Here is an 18801-nt window from a genome sequence, read left to right as displayed (position 1 = left end):
AATGCATTTCTTTTAACCTGGCGCCTCCTGGGCTGCACTGTGGCATAGACTAGCAAAAGTTAGGGGGCAACGACTTATTTCAGCATTTATTTGTGCGCAATCTCCTAACTGTACTCGGTGCCCTAGAGCTAAGACAAAGGGCCCTGTATCTGGTTCTAGACTGGCAGAACTTTCATAGATATGTGAAAAATAGCTGTGGTGTGCCTGAAATAGTAGCAACGTGTCATGAACACGGTAAGATCCAGTGCCAGATTAGTAACCATTCCCTTATGAGATGTGTTTATAGAATGTGAACTTAATTTGTAAGTTTTCAATAAATTGTATCAATGACCGTGCAACAAATCAGATTCAGAAATAAATGTCAATAGAATTTTAATAGAGATTGTTAAGATCTGGCTGTCACAGACCAGAATACATAGTCATAAATAAAGTATACAGAAACCATAAATTAAGCCTTTTTCAAGCATTTTACTTAAAAAAAAAAAAACATTAAACTTTTTTTGTCAATTACAACAATATTTTTGCTTCTTTTCACATCATGAATATTACACACTTTTGGTCCTTTGCAGAAACTAGTTTCAGAGTTATAAGGATCCATCACTTTCACACAAAAAATATATATACTCCCTGCAATAAGATGAAACACAAAATATATTCAAACAAAGATGAACAAATCTGACGACTAAAAGGGGGGAAAAAACCAAACTGTACACCTCAAGAAGGGACATTTAAAACACGTACTATAGTTTTTACATATATTTTACAGTCACTGTGAGCAAGTCCATTATGTTGTATAGAATTAGGAAGAGTTCATTATTGGTCTAGAATACACACCTTGGTAGTATGAGGTGTCGCCTGTAATTGGTGAGGACTCTAAGCCAGTTTTGTTCGTTACCGAGCTCATAGCTAAACTGCCTGCCATGGGGGAACCATAGCCAGAATAATGCATCACCTGTTCGTATGCTTTCAAGTCCATTTTATGGTGGTGGTGGCTGTGGTGGTGATGGTGGTGGTGGTGGTTTTGCTGCTCAGAGGACATGAGGTTGTTGATGGAAAAAGGGTGGTTGAAGGAATAGTGGTGTTCTGGTTTGAGGTGGGACTGGGCGTCATGGGACAACACGGAATGGTGTTGTGAGAGGAGGTGCTGGGTTTGGGAAACGGGAGATGTTGTATGATCGGGGCTCAAGCCTTGGTTTGTCTTCATGTCTACAAGGGCCCTCTTTTGCTCTTGGCATGGAGATGAACTGGAATGTGGGGACTCGTTGCCCCCGGAACTTTCCGAGCTGCTGTTGGTGGCAGCAGACCCCACACTAGATCCCCCTTCAGAGAGTTTCTTACCCCCACTGTCCCTGGGGTTGTGTTTCTTGTCGCACTTGAAGCGCTTCTGGCGCCTCAGGTAGCAGCCGTTCTCAAACATGTTCCCTGAGTCAGGATGGAGAGTCCAAAACGAGCCCTTGCCTGGTTTGTCTGGAGACCTTGGCACTTTGAGGAAACAATCATTAAATGACAAGGAGTGGCGGATGGAATTCTGCCAGCGCTGCTGGTTCTGCCTGTAGAAGGGAAAGAGGTCCATGATCCACTGGTAGATCTCACTTAGGGTCAACATCTTATTGGGAGACTGCTGGATGGCCATGGTAATGAGCGAGATGTAAGAGTAGGGCGGCTTGGCATGGGTGTAACTCCTCCGGTAAGTTTTAGGGTCCCTGGATCGGTTAATATTTGACTGTCCATAGATAGGACTCATTGAGTTGATGTTGGTGTATGGTGCCAAGGCATTCATGGACGTGGCTTGGGCGCTCATTGGGCTCATGCTGGGGCTCAGGTGGGTGGCCATACCTGCCACACCGGAACCCATGCCAGCCATAGCGCCAGCCCCAGGAGACATGCCGGTCAGCGACGGGCTCATTCCGGTATTCACATAGGACATGTTCATGGAACTTGCGGTCATGTTAGCTGAGGTGCTCATTGCGGACATGCTCATGTAAGTGTTCATAGAGTTCATCCCTAATCCAGCGTTCATGTTACCTACTGAGGAGTAAGCCTGGAATAGGAAATGTACAAAGATACCGTTTAGGATCAAACCATTATATACATGCTACTGGAAATATAACAAACAGTATATACAGTAGGTGTGTGTGTATGTATGTATGTGTGTGTGTGTGTGTGTGTGTGTGTGTGTGTGTGTGTATATAATATGTATGTATGTATGTAAAATACAGTAAATAATAATTTCTATATATTCTACCTAAGCCAATGAAGCTAAAGTCTAACATAAGGTATTTATTCTTACAACACCTCCTGCCTAGCATCTGCCTGGCTACCGATTGTCAGCTTGTACGCAGAGGAACATACTGTTCGGATAATTATTGACATACTTTATCGTACTAGTAGTCACCGTTGTGTTATGTAGTTATACCCTACTATTGTTTTTGTTGATTTAATAGGGAAAAAAAAAAACTTTTCCCCATTAATCGTATTACGATTTTTTTTGTCGTTTAAAATTCCACACAAATCTAGTAGTAAAATAAAAAAGACCAAAAATCTCAAAGTATCGGCCCCCGACTCCTGTCCTTGCTGCTGGAGGGGTGACATAATTCTCCATAATCGGATGGAAATGTCACTGGAATATGAGTCGGTTCTCCTGAAAGTTTGATTAACTGTTATATTTACAAGGAGAAACTTTTTTTTTTCTCCCTTTCCCTCTCCCCCAGTCTTCTCCCCCCCACTCTATGCCAAACATAACGTTGTTGGGATAGTATGTGGCTCAGTCATCGAAGAGGATTTGGAGGCGCCACATGTCAATATTTGATCACAAAGTTAATATTATCCCAAGGCTAACAGTGTAGTATAAAGAGAGAGAATGAGACAAAGATGACATAAAGTACAGGGAGCTCCTTACCTCTGGTTCTGTGTAGTAGCTGCTCCAGTCTGAGTGTTCGTGTCCTTCCATTTTCACAGCTCCTAGCATACTGGAAGCACAGTGCATGGCAGTTTAAAATTTAACAGCTACAAGCAACAACTACGACAGCGATAGCAACACAAAAAAAGGAGAGAGGGAGAGAGAGGAGCCCTCCCTCTCCAGCACTCCCTCTCTGTGCTAGGAGGGGGAAGGAGAGAGCTGCTGCAGCCTCTGCTCTGCTGCTCAGCACTGGGGCTGTTAGTGACTGGGCTGGACTTGCAGGGGAAGGAGAGTGGACTCTGGGGCAGTAGTAGGGAGAATGCTGCTAGCCCACGGAATGATGATGATGATAATGATGATGATAACTGTGTTGTGGTGACGTTGCTGCTGGTGGGTGATATAGCAGCGAGCTTGACGCCAGCCTCCAATCCCTAACTCTTCTGTCAGTCCATTTGAATAATCAGCTCACACCTAGGAGCTAGTTTCTTCCTTGGCCCCATTGTACACCTGCTTTGCACTGACACAAACGCAATTTGAATAGATTCATTAAGATTTAATCTGATTGTACAGTCTGGAGGGGAGGGAAGTGTAGAGTACAGCGAGAAAGGGGTACACAGCCCCCCCCCCCCCCCCCCCCCCCCCAACATGGTACCAAGTCTTTTTTTTTTTTCGTTTATCTGGCTGCAAGAGTAATATAAAGTCTAGACTGAGAACAGAATAGCAAGACCTGTCTGCTGCCAACCTACACCAATGCAGCCGTGCATATTGCAAAGCTGTGCACCCCATTGTACGTGCATGTGTGTGTTCGAGTATATGTGTATATACACACACACACACACACACATATGTGTTTGTGTGTGTATGTATATATATACACACTCATACACACACATATATACATACATACAACACACACACACACACACACACTTATGTATGTATGTATTTATGTGTGTATATATATATATATATATATATATATATATATATATATATATATATATATCTTTAAAGCACCCGTGCATTATACGTAAACTGGACACAGCAAGACCACTTTAATCTTATGTACAATTATGTAATATAGTAATACAGTATATAACACTTCAGGATTGATTTATTTATATATTTTCCTTATTTATTTATTTACAGTTTCTTATGTATAGAGCAGTATATTCTGTTGCACTTAACAATTGGAAACAACAGTGATTAAACAAACTGGGTAGGAGGGCCCTGCTCGCAAGCTTACAATCTATAGGATTTGTAGGATTTGCATTGATGTTTTAATGAGCTAATATATATATATAGGTCTCTGCATAGCGATAATACACAGAAGTGATGCAAGATGAACACATTGCTTAGTAGCTGAAGTGGAATTCATATATATATATATATATATATATATATATATATATATATATATATATATATATATATACACACAGCTAGATAGATAGATGACATTAGTATTAAGAATTACCTTGATCGTTGGAGGGCATACAATCAATAATAGATGACCGATTACCTGTCAGCAGTGCCAGGGACACTGCGCTGCAGCCTCGCCAGCCTTTAATCTAAGCAGAGATTTGCCAGGTAAACTTTTACCTTCATTGGTGACTTTGGCGAAAATAAAAAATAAATGATATCTATGGAAATCTTGTCCCATGGCATGAAGATCCCAATGCAGACACCAGAGTGAAAGATATCCTGGTATCATTGTATCCATCGTCTCCGACTTCAAAAAAAAAAAGAACATTTCCAGGAAATATAACAATCCATTCAAATATAAATGCATTAAAAAGTAGCTGTATAGTTTGGGATCCATCCTGCAGCCTCTGCCTCCAGTGCTGGCTAATGTAGCTCTAGGCAATCCAGCAGCCCTGCAACATATATTTATCCTGGAGGACACGTTTACTGTGTGAGATATTAAACAAAGTAAAGTTTATTTAACGTGTTTGATCATCACAGATTTAGCAGATCGTCTCAGCGATGGTCAATAAATTGGGCCTTAGGAAAACAAGGGAATTCTGAGGCAGAATGAAGCTCTCGTTTGTACAATCCCAGCACATGTACACAGTGCTAGTCATATAGATAGAAAGGATTATATATAAATATTTGTGTCTCCCTATTTATAGACACAAACACACACATTTCACATGTAAAATACACATCCATGAGTGCGGATACTTTGCACGGGTGCTTGTGTCTACTTGACACAGAATAGTTGTGTATTATATATATATATATATATATATATATATATATATATATATATATTATATATATATATAATGTTAGCAATTATTCATCCCTCTAGGCCTCATTGCTTGCAGAAAATGTCAGTTTAGGTCCTTAGCCCCTTTTTATTAACACGAATATGTTATTGAATAGGTCTTATTAATGTCATGGAAATATTTCCTAAAATGTTCATGTTACCTTGTGCTAGGAACATAGGAGTTATTGTGTAAGGCAGCGTCCTGCTGGTGCAGGGATAGGAGTGACGGTGTGTGGTATAGGTGCATCTGCAAGCGCACAGGTAAATCCGAATTATTAGGAGGAGAGCTCCCCCTCTTGTCTCGCTTGTGTACTTACACTATGGTTGAACGCGTGTAATTGCACCAGCAATTTATGTCATTAAGGTTGGGAGTGGAAACCAAAATATTTGGGTGCAGGCTGCATTATGATTATTATTATTATTATTATTATTATTATTATTATTATTATTATTATTACTATTATTATTATTATTATTATTATTATTTATGTCACTGTTATTTATGTGTAAAGATTAGATTATTGCACATTATAAATGAGAGATTTGTAATTTAATGTAAATTGGAACATATGTAGTCAAAGAAAGCCCCCATACTCAATTTAATAGAATTGAATGAAATATATGAAAATCATATTTAAAGATTATATATATATAAATGTGTGTGTGTGTGTGTGTGTTGTGTGTGTGTTGCATATTTATTACAATATATTCAAGCCATTATAATGAATTTTTATAAACCATGGGGCACAAAGTTGAAGAACCTTAATAAATGAAATTGTTGGCCCAGTGCTTTTTTTTTTGTTCCCTTTTGTCTGTACCTTGCATACCATAATCTGTTATCTTGGCGATAGAAGCCAAGCCTACACATTTATGCATTTATGTTTAGTACTCACCTTACACATATAGACTGAGGGTAATTGTATACATTGTTTATAATAATGTGTGCATGAAACAATGTATTTGTGTACATTGAACCATCAGAAAGCAAAAGTGTCACTATCTCAGTCACACTCAAAACAATTTGTATCATATATCGGATTTTTGGACCCAACCTGTATTTGCTGCACAGGCAAAATCTTGGCTTATATCCACTTTATTGCGAATAAAAACCCACAAAGCATGGCAATGTACTAACTAAACAGGTTATAGACACTGTGCCATCTGCAGAGGAGAGAGAGCCCACAGAGAATGTAGCTGTCTATGTAGCAGTAGGGTAATTGTCACATAATTTATAAGCAGCTATGCTCTGTTCTAAATGATATTAAACAACAAAAAACACTTATAGGTCTATGATAATGATCTCATAATCTATCCTTTTCAAGCCTGACACACGGCAAATATAAAGTCATAGGAAAACATGTGTTAATGTAAGTTATGGCCCATTTCCAGCTGGCTTCTTTCAGGGAAGATAAATTGAGCATCTTCAAATCAGTGCCCATTTAGGTATCTTTGCATCTTGCCATAAACCACTGTCTCTGTACAGCTTCCTTCTCACGGTTAATGTGGTTTTTAAGGTTTTTTACTTCACCACTATAAAAAACACATGCTTTAAAAAAAAAAGGGATATTTTATTTCCATTATATTTTTTTCTATTATATTTTGCTATATATATAGGAAATTATCTATCTATCTATCTATCTATCTATCTATCTATCTATCTATCTATCTATCTATCTATCTATCTATTACTTATATAGCGCCAGCATATTCCATTTAGCATTGCAATTGGGAACAAAAAACAGAAATATAGGTAAGAGGGCCCTGCTCACAAGCTTCATATCTATCTATCTATCTATCTATCTATCTATCTATCTATCTATCTATCTATCTATCTATCCATCTATCTACAATTACTTATATACTTTTAGTGCCAGTTGCATTGCACTTTGTAATGGGGAACAAATAATATCAATATATTTCTCCAATGAAAAGGGTGTGTACATCTATTTATTTTTTGCTTTTCAGCTCAGAGCTGGAGATCATTCCCAGAATCCTAACTTTAAATGAGACCAAATCAGTATACTGTGTATTAATATAATAAACAAGGCAGCATGTGCCCCACAAATACTCCCCCAAATTGGTCAAAGTAACAAAATAGAAGCAAATCCTGTCCCTCATTAGATAGTTTAATATTTATTTTTCCTACATTTCTCAATATGACATTTTTGGCCTAGGGATGCCGTGGGGGAAAAAAAATCTGTTACTCTAGTGCACCGCGATTCAAAAAAGTTTGTGAACAACTGGGCTAAGCTTTTTTTTTAATGGATGTATCTGTCCAATCAATTGTAAATAAATAAGAAATTCTGGGTAATTGAGTAGGGGTTGTCGATTTTATCCAGTGTGCCAAGATTGTTTCTTTAGTTTTTCCAGCAGTTTTGGTTAGAATCAATCTGTTAGCTTTGGGTATAGTATGTGAGATTTCTGGAGACAATTTACACCAGAACACCCAAGTAGGGGACATGGGAATATCTATATGTAGGGTATCTCTAATATACCAGCATAACTGAACCCAAAACTTAGTAACCTTGGGAAATGTCCAAAGACAACTATAAATATCTTCTTTGGGTAAACTGCATTTGAAGCAAATTTAATTATCAAATTGACCTTTCAAAATGTTTAACTTGGTACTATAGTTTGCTCTATGAAAAATGTTATAATTAATTTTTTGCATAAGTAGTAGAAAGCAAAGCCAATTCCAATGCAGGAAAAAAAAACATTCCATTTGTGAATTTGTCCAGTCCTATTGTGAATTTGTCCAGTCCTATTGTAAATTATTGTGAATTAATTCATATACTGTATGAGGGAAAGAAATACTCAAGAGGTGAGAGGCTACACACTGGGTGATATTTTGGACAATATCGCTCATTTTGGCCCTTCTGAGCAATATTGCTCAAAATATCGGCCAATTTGTGCGCAACAAACGAGGAAAGATCCGCTCTCCTGAGGGTATGTAAAGAGGTTTTCTGTCATATGTACATGCAGCTTAATTTTGGCTATGTCATTCACAAAAAGCTGCATTTTACTAGACTCTAGCTAGATCATACATAGTTTGTCGTTTGGGAAACCATTTGTCCAGGACACTGGAAAGTTCAAGGAAAATTGTTCAACAATATCGTTCACTGAACACATGGTCTAGTGTGTATGGACCTTTAGTGCACCATCCAACCTACTTTGCTTATCTCCGTCAGTTTGTAACTGCAATGTTTTTAGTAAGTAGCTAATCACTTGCAGGTAAGGGAAAAGCGCAATATTCAAATGCGGAAATTTGCTCTGTAGCTGATTGACATTATAATACAGTAATCTTCTGACGTCTTCCAATCTATGTAAGTATTTCTTCCTTGGAGAGACCAAGCTTAAATAGAACTCAAGGATCGACCACCGGTGAATACCAAATTTCCCAACAGGGGAAGAAAAAGACCACATTTTTAAATCTGTAGTGAGCTACTTGTGGCCAAATGTACATTGTCTTCGATCTCCTGGGTTAGTGTGGCCAGTCTTGTGTAAAGTAGTGTGGATATGGGTATTACTGAACTAAAGGCTTGTTCTACTAAGACAGGCATGTCCAAACTATGGCCCTCCAGTTGTTGTTGTGAAACTACACATCCCAGCATGCCTTGCAATAGTTTTAGCATTCCCTAATAGCAGGGCTGGCAACAGAAATCTTGGGGCCCGGTACACTGATATATCTGGGGGGCCCAATACCTCGCCCCCTAGAGGAATTTTTTTTAGTACAGTATACTGCATATTGAATTTTTTTTTATTGTTACAAAAGAAACATAATTAATATTCACTAATATTTAAAGGGGGGTTCCAGGCAAGTACCATTACAGGTGGGTGCCATTATAAACTAGGCACTGCACTGCTGCAGCCATGCTTACAGCCCTGAGCCCCTCAGAACCTTGGGGCCCCTCACAAGCTTGGGGCCCAGTACAGCTGTCCCCCTTGAACCCCCCTGTCGCCTGCCCTGCCTAATAGCAAACCTGTAGCAAGGCATGATGGGATTTGTAGTTTCACAAACAGCTGTAGGGCCATAGTTTGGACATGCCTGTACTTAGACATTTGTATATATGCTAGCCTCGCTAAACCAGTTAATAGCAAATCATTAACTTGCAGCTTTAAAAAAAAAACTCTGTATAAATAGATGATTTACAACCCCCAATTTTGTGGTCTGTTGTAGTTTGCTAAGTGAAATCCTTGGGCATTTGTTGGCCCAAATAAATCACATCACTTTATTGAGTGTTTTTTTTTTTTTAAATGAGGATCAGCAACATCTGGATCACATATAGAATATGAGGATAGGTAACCATTTTGATCACATGACATCTACCCATATAAGACAGCGGTTGTTCTCCATTTTCTAAAGTCTTCTAATGTTTGTGCGATGAGTTTATGGTAATTGGCCACATGATGACAGGGATTGGGGGGAAACACGATACCAATATATTTTAATTGGAAAACTATACATTTATTTGTAAAAGTTTTGCCCCAATCCAGTAGGGTTTCAGGATAAATGCCAGGACATTTTTTTTCTAAAGGAACATGTAAGGGCTGGGAATAGAATGGAAGTATCTAGGATAGGCATTGGGCACCTGTGATATAACCACTCCTTGTGATGTGAGGTCATGTCCTTTTTATGTGCGCACTTGTCCTGCTTCAGTCTCAACAACAACTTGGGATATTTGGTCATTATCATTTAGGAACATCCAAAATACATGCCAGCTTTTTATAATGACATCTGTCTATTTTTGTGCTGGCATATCAATTTGAATGTAGGATATAACCCCCTTCTTTATACGATGGATTCAGATAAAACACCTGCTACAATACTTCTTTACACACTCAAGTAAGGGATACATCAAAAATAGAACATGTATGGAAGACATGATTTGGCTCATGTCATTCATTTATACAACTTATGACATTGCGGTTGTATTTATTTCAAATATTTTGGGTTACATTTACTAAGATTTGGAAAGCCTAACATTGGTTCTGGATGCGGCATTAATATTACAAGCAAAACATCCTAGTGTTTTAATTTGCTGTTATGGAACTTTGAAATTCCAGAATCGCTGCCAAGCTTAGTTAATTTCACAATGATATTGCTTTATCTGTGCCTATAGATGTGCCTTCATTCTGAGTTGCTCCTAGACTGTGAGGACAATAGTGGGCGGAATATGATTACTTTCATCACTGAGATTGTTTAATCCGTTGTATTTAATAATGGTAGGATATACAGCAATGGCTGTGCCAAACTTAGAAGGCCATCTCCATAATTCATGTGAGCTTGTACGCACTACTATGGTGTCACCGCTAAATCACTGTTTGTGTTTTTTTTACTAAATTCTGATTATTTTAGTTAAATATGTTAACATTTCATCACCTCATATGAGAGGATAGAGAAGTGCAAATTAAAAATTATTATTTATTATTATTTATTAACAGTTTCTTATTCATTATAGCGCACACATATTCCGCAGAGCTTTACAGAGAATATTTGAACATTCACATGAATCCCTGCCCCTACGGAGCTTACAATCTATATTCCCTAACTCATTTACACGCACACACACAGACATTCTAGGGTTGATTTCTTGGGCGCCAATTAACCTACCAGTATATTTATGGATTGTGGAAACCCACGCAAGTACGGGGAGAATATACAAACTCGAGAATATACAAACTTCGCACAGTTAGTGCAATGGTGGGAATCGATCCCATGACCTCAGTGCTGTGAGGCAGTAATGCTAACCATTACATCCGTACTGACCCAATAATGATATATGTGTGCATAATGTCATTGATATCAGCATACCTTGCTTACAGTAAAGACATAAGCCTAAATTAATGATGCTTTATAAGTTATTGATCGATAGACAAAGTTCCCTTAACCAAAGTCTTTCCAGTGAGCAGGGAGCGTGTTGGTAGAGGTTCTGTAGGGCTGAGATGTGGACAATTTTTACATTAATCTGATTGCTAGACAGGTTCATACTCTAGAACACGCTCATGTTGATGTGTGCAGGCCCCATTATGTCCAAGAAGATGCTCATATTAGATGCAGATAGATACACCTCTGATGGCAATAAATAGATGATAGAACAAGGTATGGTTTGGACCTTCTTGCATGGATCTCTATCAGTGGAAACATCATCTATTATGTCAAAAATATCAGTTATGTGATTAAGGGCCTTATTCTGATCGGTGCGGATATTCCCGCATGCGGACGGACCGCCGATGTTGATCGTCTGCGCATGTGCAGAGGTCACTCTGCGCATGTGCAGGCGATTTCGCCGCACAGATTCTTTATACGCCGCACAGGGGGCGTAGAGGGGCGTGAGGGGCTACTTAGCCTCATTACCCTATGCATACGCCCCGCGTTTCATGGGCGTTCCCATGCAAACGCGGGGCGTATGCATGGTAATGAGGCCGTGACGCGTGGGTACGGGGCGGGCATCTGACATCGCCGGATGTCAGCTGCCCGCCCCCATACATGATTTCACACGGACAAGTGTCCGTGTGGTCTTGTGTGGCGGGACCTGGTGGAGCGTGCGGCCCTGCATTCGATGTTCGGCGACCATCGAATGCAGGGGCTGCTCCCAAGACGGAGGAGGCGTATCCCCGTCCAATTTCATGCGGATCGCCACATATCCGCGTACGGACGGCAGGTGGCGATCCGTATGGAAGGCGGGGATTCGCCTGCACGGTCGCGGCCGCATATTCTGATCGGGCCGCACCGATCAGAATAAGGCCCTAATAGACAAACAGACAGATAATATATAGATGTTGTTTTATAGATTGTTAACTTTGATTATATCCACATTTACACTATACGTAATTATATTTAAAGATTAGTTAGTGTGAGCACAAATGATACTATAATGTGAATCTATATTAAGAGGACACCGTTGCTGCCTTTAACCAAGTGATATTTCAATGTCTTTGCCTTTATATGGTTTTTGTGCCTCATAATGCTGGTAGTTAGTCATACCTAGATAGGCTCCATCCTCATAGAAATGGATTAAGCCCACAATTGGCTGTTTAGACTTGGCGTATGTGACAGGTCCACATGGACAGTGGTGGAACTTGTGAGAAGTTGGCCCAAGTGCCAAAATATAAATTGGGCCCTCCCTCCTCCACTCCAACCCAAGTTCACTATATGCCACACACTTGCTGCACCAATGGTAGTTCTGCCTCTGCACATGGACGTACTAGATAGGACAGACTCAGGATTCAGTAAGGGAGGAAAATCTTTAATGCAATTAATATATATAAAACAAAGAATTTGTTACTCCTGTAATGTTTTTGAATCGTTGAAATAAATGTAAATCCCTCTAATGAAGGAGCCCGCTAGTGCTTTTAAATCTATGCCTCTATAAACCCAAACCCTTTGTGCCCTGCCTGCTATAAATCAGCATACGTTACAGACATTTCCTGTAGAATTCTGCATGAAATACACAAACTTGATAGCTGTCACCCAGAACAGGCAAGATTTACACTCTAGTCACTGTTTGTGCACCTGAAGCACACAACCACCACCAATGATACACATCCTTGGGAATAGAGGAGAAATGGCAGCTGGATTTCAAGTAGGCCAGGAAGTGTTTTCAGTGCTCCCCAGGAAATATCTGCATGACAAGGGGAACATTATTTCCTACAGGTGGAAAGCTGTGTTTATCTTTTACCCCAGGGAGCTGATGAGCTGGTAATGTGAAGATTGTCAGTCCCATTCTTCTTCAGCTGTAAAATACTCTGCATTCTCAGAACAAAATTACTGTGGGTGATCTAAGGCTCTGTAAACACAGGTCAGACTCTTACATTGTCACAGAGGACCAACATGCTGCTCAAACATACTGGGAGGCGTACAAATATAGAGGGACGCACTGAATACTTTGAGTACCGGGCTAGACTCACTTTAAGTAAAGAGACTGTACACATTCCTTTGGAGGACATGTTACTGAGGAACACTTGGCTTCCATGAACTTGCCTCTTCCTAGATTACTTTGGAATAAACAAAGGTTGATATTAAAAAAGGCAATAATGTTAACAACAAAAATGATAATCTGAGCATTAAAACATCATAGTACCAAAACGACCAGTAAAGTTATTTTGGTATAAGCGCACCCAGTCATCTACTACATTTTGATCAAACCACTGCAGGAAAATACCTCAACCTTAAGTGTTCCCTGTGGAATACCCCTCTCTTTGTCACTTTATCAACTTCGTAACCGCCGCCGTGTCTTCAAGGCGGCCGCAGCCATTGGGCTACACTAACAGCATAGCTTAAGCTGCCGCCGTAAAACTACACAAGTAGTAAGTCAGGCGTCCCTGTTAGTATCAGCATCGTGTTCCCGCCCATTCGCGGGCAGCCGGACCTTATGTAGTTAGCGTAGTCAGTCTGCGCTTATTACATTATGTGGAAACCATTGACCATTTTAACCCACCTGTCATGACAGGTGTGAATGTGTTCCTGAAACACCCCCACTATACACGCCAGCCAGAAGCGTGGCGAGCGCAGCGAGCCCCGCGAGGGGACGCGTTACGCGTCCTCCCGACCTTTTCATACCCCACTATCCACGTCGGCGTGGAGTTGATTTTATAAAGTGTGGCGAGCACAGCGAGCAACCAAGCCCGAAGCAGGGCGAGCAGACACTGATTACTTTACATGTATTCCGTGTCCCCTCGCGGGGCTCGCTGTGCTCTCCACATTTCAGGCTCGGTGGCTCACTACGCTCACCACACTTTATAGAATCAACTCCATGCCGACGTGGATAGTGGGGGTATGCAAAGGTCGGGAGGACGCGTAATGCGTCCCCTCGCCACGCTTCAGGCTGGCGTGGATAGTGGGGGTTTCAAATGAAGGCATTTGCCAGTATGTAACATGGAGCACTGGCAAATGCCTAATTTATTGTGCATGAGACGTACTTGCATCCGCACCCCCTCTTTGTGCAGGAGACGCACGTGCTACCGAACCCCTAACCCTGTCGGCAGGGTTGCTGTACCCTGCCGCAATAGTTACTCAGATGCAGAAGCGTCTCAGACGCTCCTGCATCTCAGAAAGATGGAGCACCTCTTCGTCGGCGCCCGCATGATCCCCTCTTCGCAGGAGAGGGGATCAAGTGGGCGCCGGCTCTGTGTGAAAGGCCCTCACTAGGCTTGCCAGGAATGCCGAGAACAGAGATGCAGTTCCCGTCAACAGTACGGTAGTTACTTGTGTAGTTTCACGGCGGCAGCGTAGGCTGCGCTGATAATGTAGCTTAGGCTGCTGCCGTGAAACTACACAAGTAAGGCAGCCATTGGGCTACGCTAATAACATAGCTTCAAACATAGCGTAAGATGCTGCCATGAAACGACACAAGTACCATACCCGCCACCCTGAGCCGCCATATTCCACTCAGATAAGTGTCCTCTGTTCCTTCATCTTGGGGAAGCCTCATGCATAATGGGTTATTCAAAGTAATCTGTCCAGCTGGGTATTCCTTGATTGGGTTATGCTTATACTGAGGGAATACTCAGAGGACCTTATGTTTATTATCTGTGGATACTTTTCTTGACTTATGTAGCAGTCATATTGTTGGTACTGTGTGTCATGCAGGGTATAGTGGTACCATATATTGTACACCATATATTTCTTTATACTTAACACCTTCACGCATTGCTGCATTTGAGGAGGTTCTTGAGGAGATGTGTCTCCCCCTCTCCTCTCTGCCTCCTCATATGGCCTCATTAAGGGGTAGATGTTAGTTTAAAATTGTGTATGTGGTCTGCTGGAGGATCCCTTCCCATGGAGGACAGTTATGACTACAGTCTGTTTTGTTTCCCATTTTGCTATGGGTTTTAGTTAGAAATTTGTCTTGTCCACTCTGGAGAGTTTTGGGGTACCATGTCCCCTCTTAAGGCCTGGTGGCACCGGGGTTGGGGTAAACCTAATTTATCCCTTCGAATGTGGCTATTAAAGGTGAAGTCTTAATCCCTACAGAGAGCAAGGGCACCTGCAGAGCTAACAGAGTTAGGGCTGGGACTGTGGTCTATCACCTCCAGGGGTTTCCAGTGTGGTATCCTCCCAGATTTCTAACAATATGTATGTATATAAATATCCAAAGATAGGTGTGTCAAGATTGTGGCATCATATTCAAGATGACCTGAGGCTGTAATAGCTGCCAAATGTGCATCAATAAAGTATTGAGAAAAGGCTGTGAATACTTCTGTACATGTGATTTCTTTTTTTTATTTTTAATTAATTTGCAATTTTACAAAAACTTTTCCACGTTGTCATTATGGGTATTGTGTGTAAACATTTGAGGGAAAGTAATATTTTATTCCATTTTGCAATGGTATACGGTCACTAGGTCGACAATGAAAAAGTCGAAATGTATTAGGTCGACCACTGAAGGTCGACAGGCCTTAGGTCAACACACTCAAAAGGTCAACATTGCTTTAGGTCGGCAGGGTCATTAGGTCAACCGAAGCATAAGGTCGACATTGGAAAAGTCGACAGTCAAAAGGTCGACAAGGGGTTTTCACTTTTTCTTTGAGTCGACATGTGCCGACAGGCTGTATTTCATGACCTACCATCCACTAGGGTATGGAGGGAGAATATAATAGTGTTCTGAGCATAGCGAGGCACCATGCCCACAGCATGGTGAGCGCAGCCGGTGTGCCAAGCTGTAGTAGTAAATAGGGATGTCACTCCCAAACAGATAAAGGAAGAAAAGGAAATAACTGTGCTAAATATGAGGGTGCCCAACACATAATGGTGATAATATCACAATTTTAAATAAATAAATGGCATATTTTAAAATTTAACACTGGTAATACAAAATAAAACAAACGTAGAATATGTGACTAATAAACTACAGTCTATATGGTACTGTATAATGTTTTTGCGTCCAATTGGACTGAAGAATCATCCGTGTCCGTTCCTATTTGTGCTTTATTGAGGCCCTTATTCAGATCTGATTGCAGTACAAATTTGTTTGGAAAATGGGCAAAACCATGTGCACTGCAGGTGGGGCAGATGTAACATGTGCAGAGAGAGTTCAATTTGGGAATATTTGATCCTGTTTTTGCAAGCCTGCAGGGAGTCAATGGATCCAATGTGAGGGATAACACTCCCAAGCTGGGGTAATTTTCTCCAGAAGCTGGTTTAATCACTTATGGACATAGGTAGGCGTTTCTCCAAGGCAGGACTGTAGTGGGTACCCTTAGAGTGATCCACTAATGCGTTTCGCTGTGGTAGCAGATTTTTAAAGACGTTTGAAGGGGTACGCCCACCATTTTTGTAGGCACGCCCATGAAATGCTGGGAAGATCCCAGCGACTGCCGCCTGGCTGCCAATCATTTTATGAACGCACTGGCGAGTGACAACTCACTGAAGGCGTTCACTCCAGGGGTTTTCACGTGTGCATGAGCGACTATGCGCATGTGTAGCCCCCACTTCAGGGATGGGGACGAATTTGGAACGAAGAAGTCTGAATAGTTCGCTCTGTTCACACTTTCTCTTCATTACTCTAAGATCAGTGATCAGAGTTGTAGCCATTCAAATCTGATATTACATTTATTCTTTGTACTGTTTATACTGTTTGCATCTTTTTTTTATAATACACCAGCGATGTCTTTATCATTTCTAAATAAAAAAAATGGAAAAAGTTTATCACAAGGCATGTAGTTAAATTTAATAGTTTTGAAGTGTTAGATCATCAACTATTTATTAAAATCTCTATACTTCCTCACGTCTAGCATTGCCCTCCTGTCTCCCATCTGATTTTTTTTTTAATACAAACATATTATGCATTGCTTATGTAAAGGATTCACCAGTCATGTTCTAGTGTGAGGTGGTATTAGCATTATAAGACTGACCTTTTATAACCTACAGAGCTCTTGTAATAGAAAGCCCCGTAAAACTCATTACATGGATCATGCATGCAGATTCCTTTTTCGTACCTTAATTCTGTAGGTCATTCATAAAAGAGTGAATTCTGAACAATCCCATACATTGCTGCCATGCACCCTTTGCATAAATCATGTACCGATAACATAAATTATATATATATCGGAATTAAATTCAACTTTCATATAATTACGCACAGTACAATCTCAAACACATTACTTCCAAATAAAAGTTCTCTGACTGCAGTACCGCAAAATTAAAATGGTTTCAAATGATGGAATAATTAATTAGAAGGTGGTGTCCATTTGTTTTGGTACATAAATATCATCATTAATATTTTATTATTTTATTTTCTGTGACTTGTGTGAATATTTTATTGCAAGTAATATCTAAATTCAAATACGCATGCTTTCAAGTCATGTACAGATGCTAAAATGACATTTTTGAATGTTGTGACTTAGCGGGAGATTCTCTAAGCAAGAAATGCGGTAAAAACCCCGTTATCGGGGGTTTTACAGCATTTTGGGATGCTGTAAGCATCCCCCGCAGGGTTAACGCGGCGGGGGGCATCGCCAGAAAAATCTGGTGATGCCCCATAGAAGCCAATGGGCTTCTACCGCATCCCACCGCCGCCCCGCAATGACCCCCCGCCGCCCCGCATGGACCCCCGCCGCCCCGCATCGCCCCCTCACCTGTGTCCGGGCAGCACAGCGCAGTGCTGCCCGGACCTGTGACCTCCTCCCTGCACTGATCCTCTTCCGGGTGCAGGGAGGAGGAGAGCCCGGGTGTGTGAGGGAGGGGGGAGCCGCCGGGACCTGCTGGGACCCGGCGATTCTCACCGCAAAGGACAGCTTTTAATGCAAGAGCTGTCCTTTGCTATAATTATTGCATATGGTAGAACATATGCGATAATTATAAATGCGATGGGCGGCGAAGGGGGGCGGAGATTCTTAGAGAATCTCCCCCTTAAGCTGGCCATACATCAGAACGATTTCGGGCCCGAACAAATGATTTTGATGGGTCGTGTGATGCATTGTGTGTGTGTTGTTTTTTGGTGCACAACGTGATGCATTTACGTATGATGCACTGGGTGAAATTTACTAAGATGTGAAATGCACTTCACAGTTCATGTTGCTATGGGCAACCAATCAGATGCTACTTCTTATTTATTTACCACCCTCTATAAGATAGTAGACAGGATGTGATTGGTTGCCCATAGCAACATGACCCGTGAAGTGTATTTCACATATTCGTAAATTTCACCCACTGTCCCATGGGTCGAGAGGTCGATCCTCAGATAATATGTACTGCACATATGATCTATCATGATTGGATGCAGATCGTGAGTGGTTTTTTTTACATGTGATTGGTCGTTCAATGGATGGTACAATCTGTGTCATTTGACTGGCATTTTCCTGGACACTCCCACCCCACCCTCTGGTTTCAGAGGAGAGGAACGCATCCCTGGAGCAAGACGATCCATCGTATGCAGCAGCTGTATAGTCCGATGCATCATAAGGTACATTGTTGGCACATCGTGTGTTAAAAAAGCACCAAACCGTGAGTCCAGGACTGCTGGGTTGCTCAAGGGAATCAGGACACAATCAGGATCGCAAGCTGGTTGTTCTGGCGTATGGCCAGCTTTAATGTGACACAGATGACCATTTTACTGTTAATGCTTTCAAATGACAACAGATAGTGTTATTTATGTTGTTGGTAGGAACACGCCAACTCTGAGGTATTTCT

At 41.1% G+C, this 18801-nt stretch overlaps 1 protein-coding gene across 1 annotated transcript; it reads right to left on the bottom strand.

Moving 5' to 3' along the window:
* Positions 1–355: 355 nt before the first annotated feature.
* On the bottom strand, positions 356–3258 carry FOXA2 (forkhead box A2). The gene is made up of 2 exons (XM_083175913.1): positions 2900–3258; positions 356–2041 (listed from the first exon to the last, which is right to left on the bottom strand). The coding sequence occupies exons 1-2, from the start codon at positions 2984–2986 to the stop codon at positions 800–802; spliced, it is 1329 nt and encodes a 442-aa protein (XP_083032039.1). The 5' UTR covers positions 2987–3258; the 3' UTR covers positions 356–799.
* Between the last annotated feature and the right edge of the window lie 15543 nt (positions 3259–18801).

The sequence above is a fragment of the Crinia signifera genome, chromosome 3 (genome assembly GCF_055691185.1).
Source record: "Crinia signifera chromosome 3, ASM5569118v1, whole genome shotgun sequence".
In the NCBI taxonomy this organism is placed as follows: Eukaryota; Metazoa; Chordata; class Amphibia; order Anura; family Myobatrachidae; genus Crinia; species Crinia signifera.
This window is presented reverse-complemented; position numbering and strand designations above follow the sequence as displayed.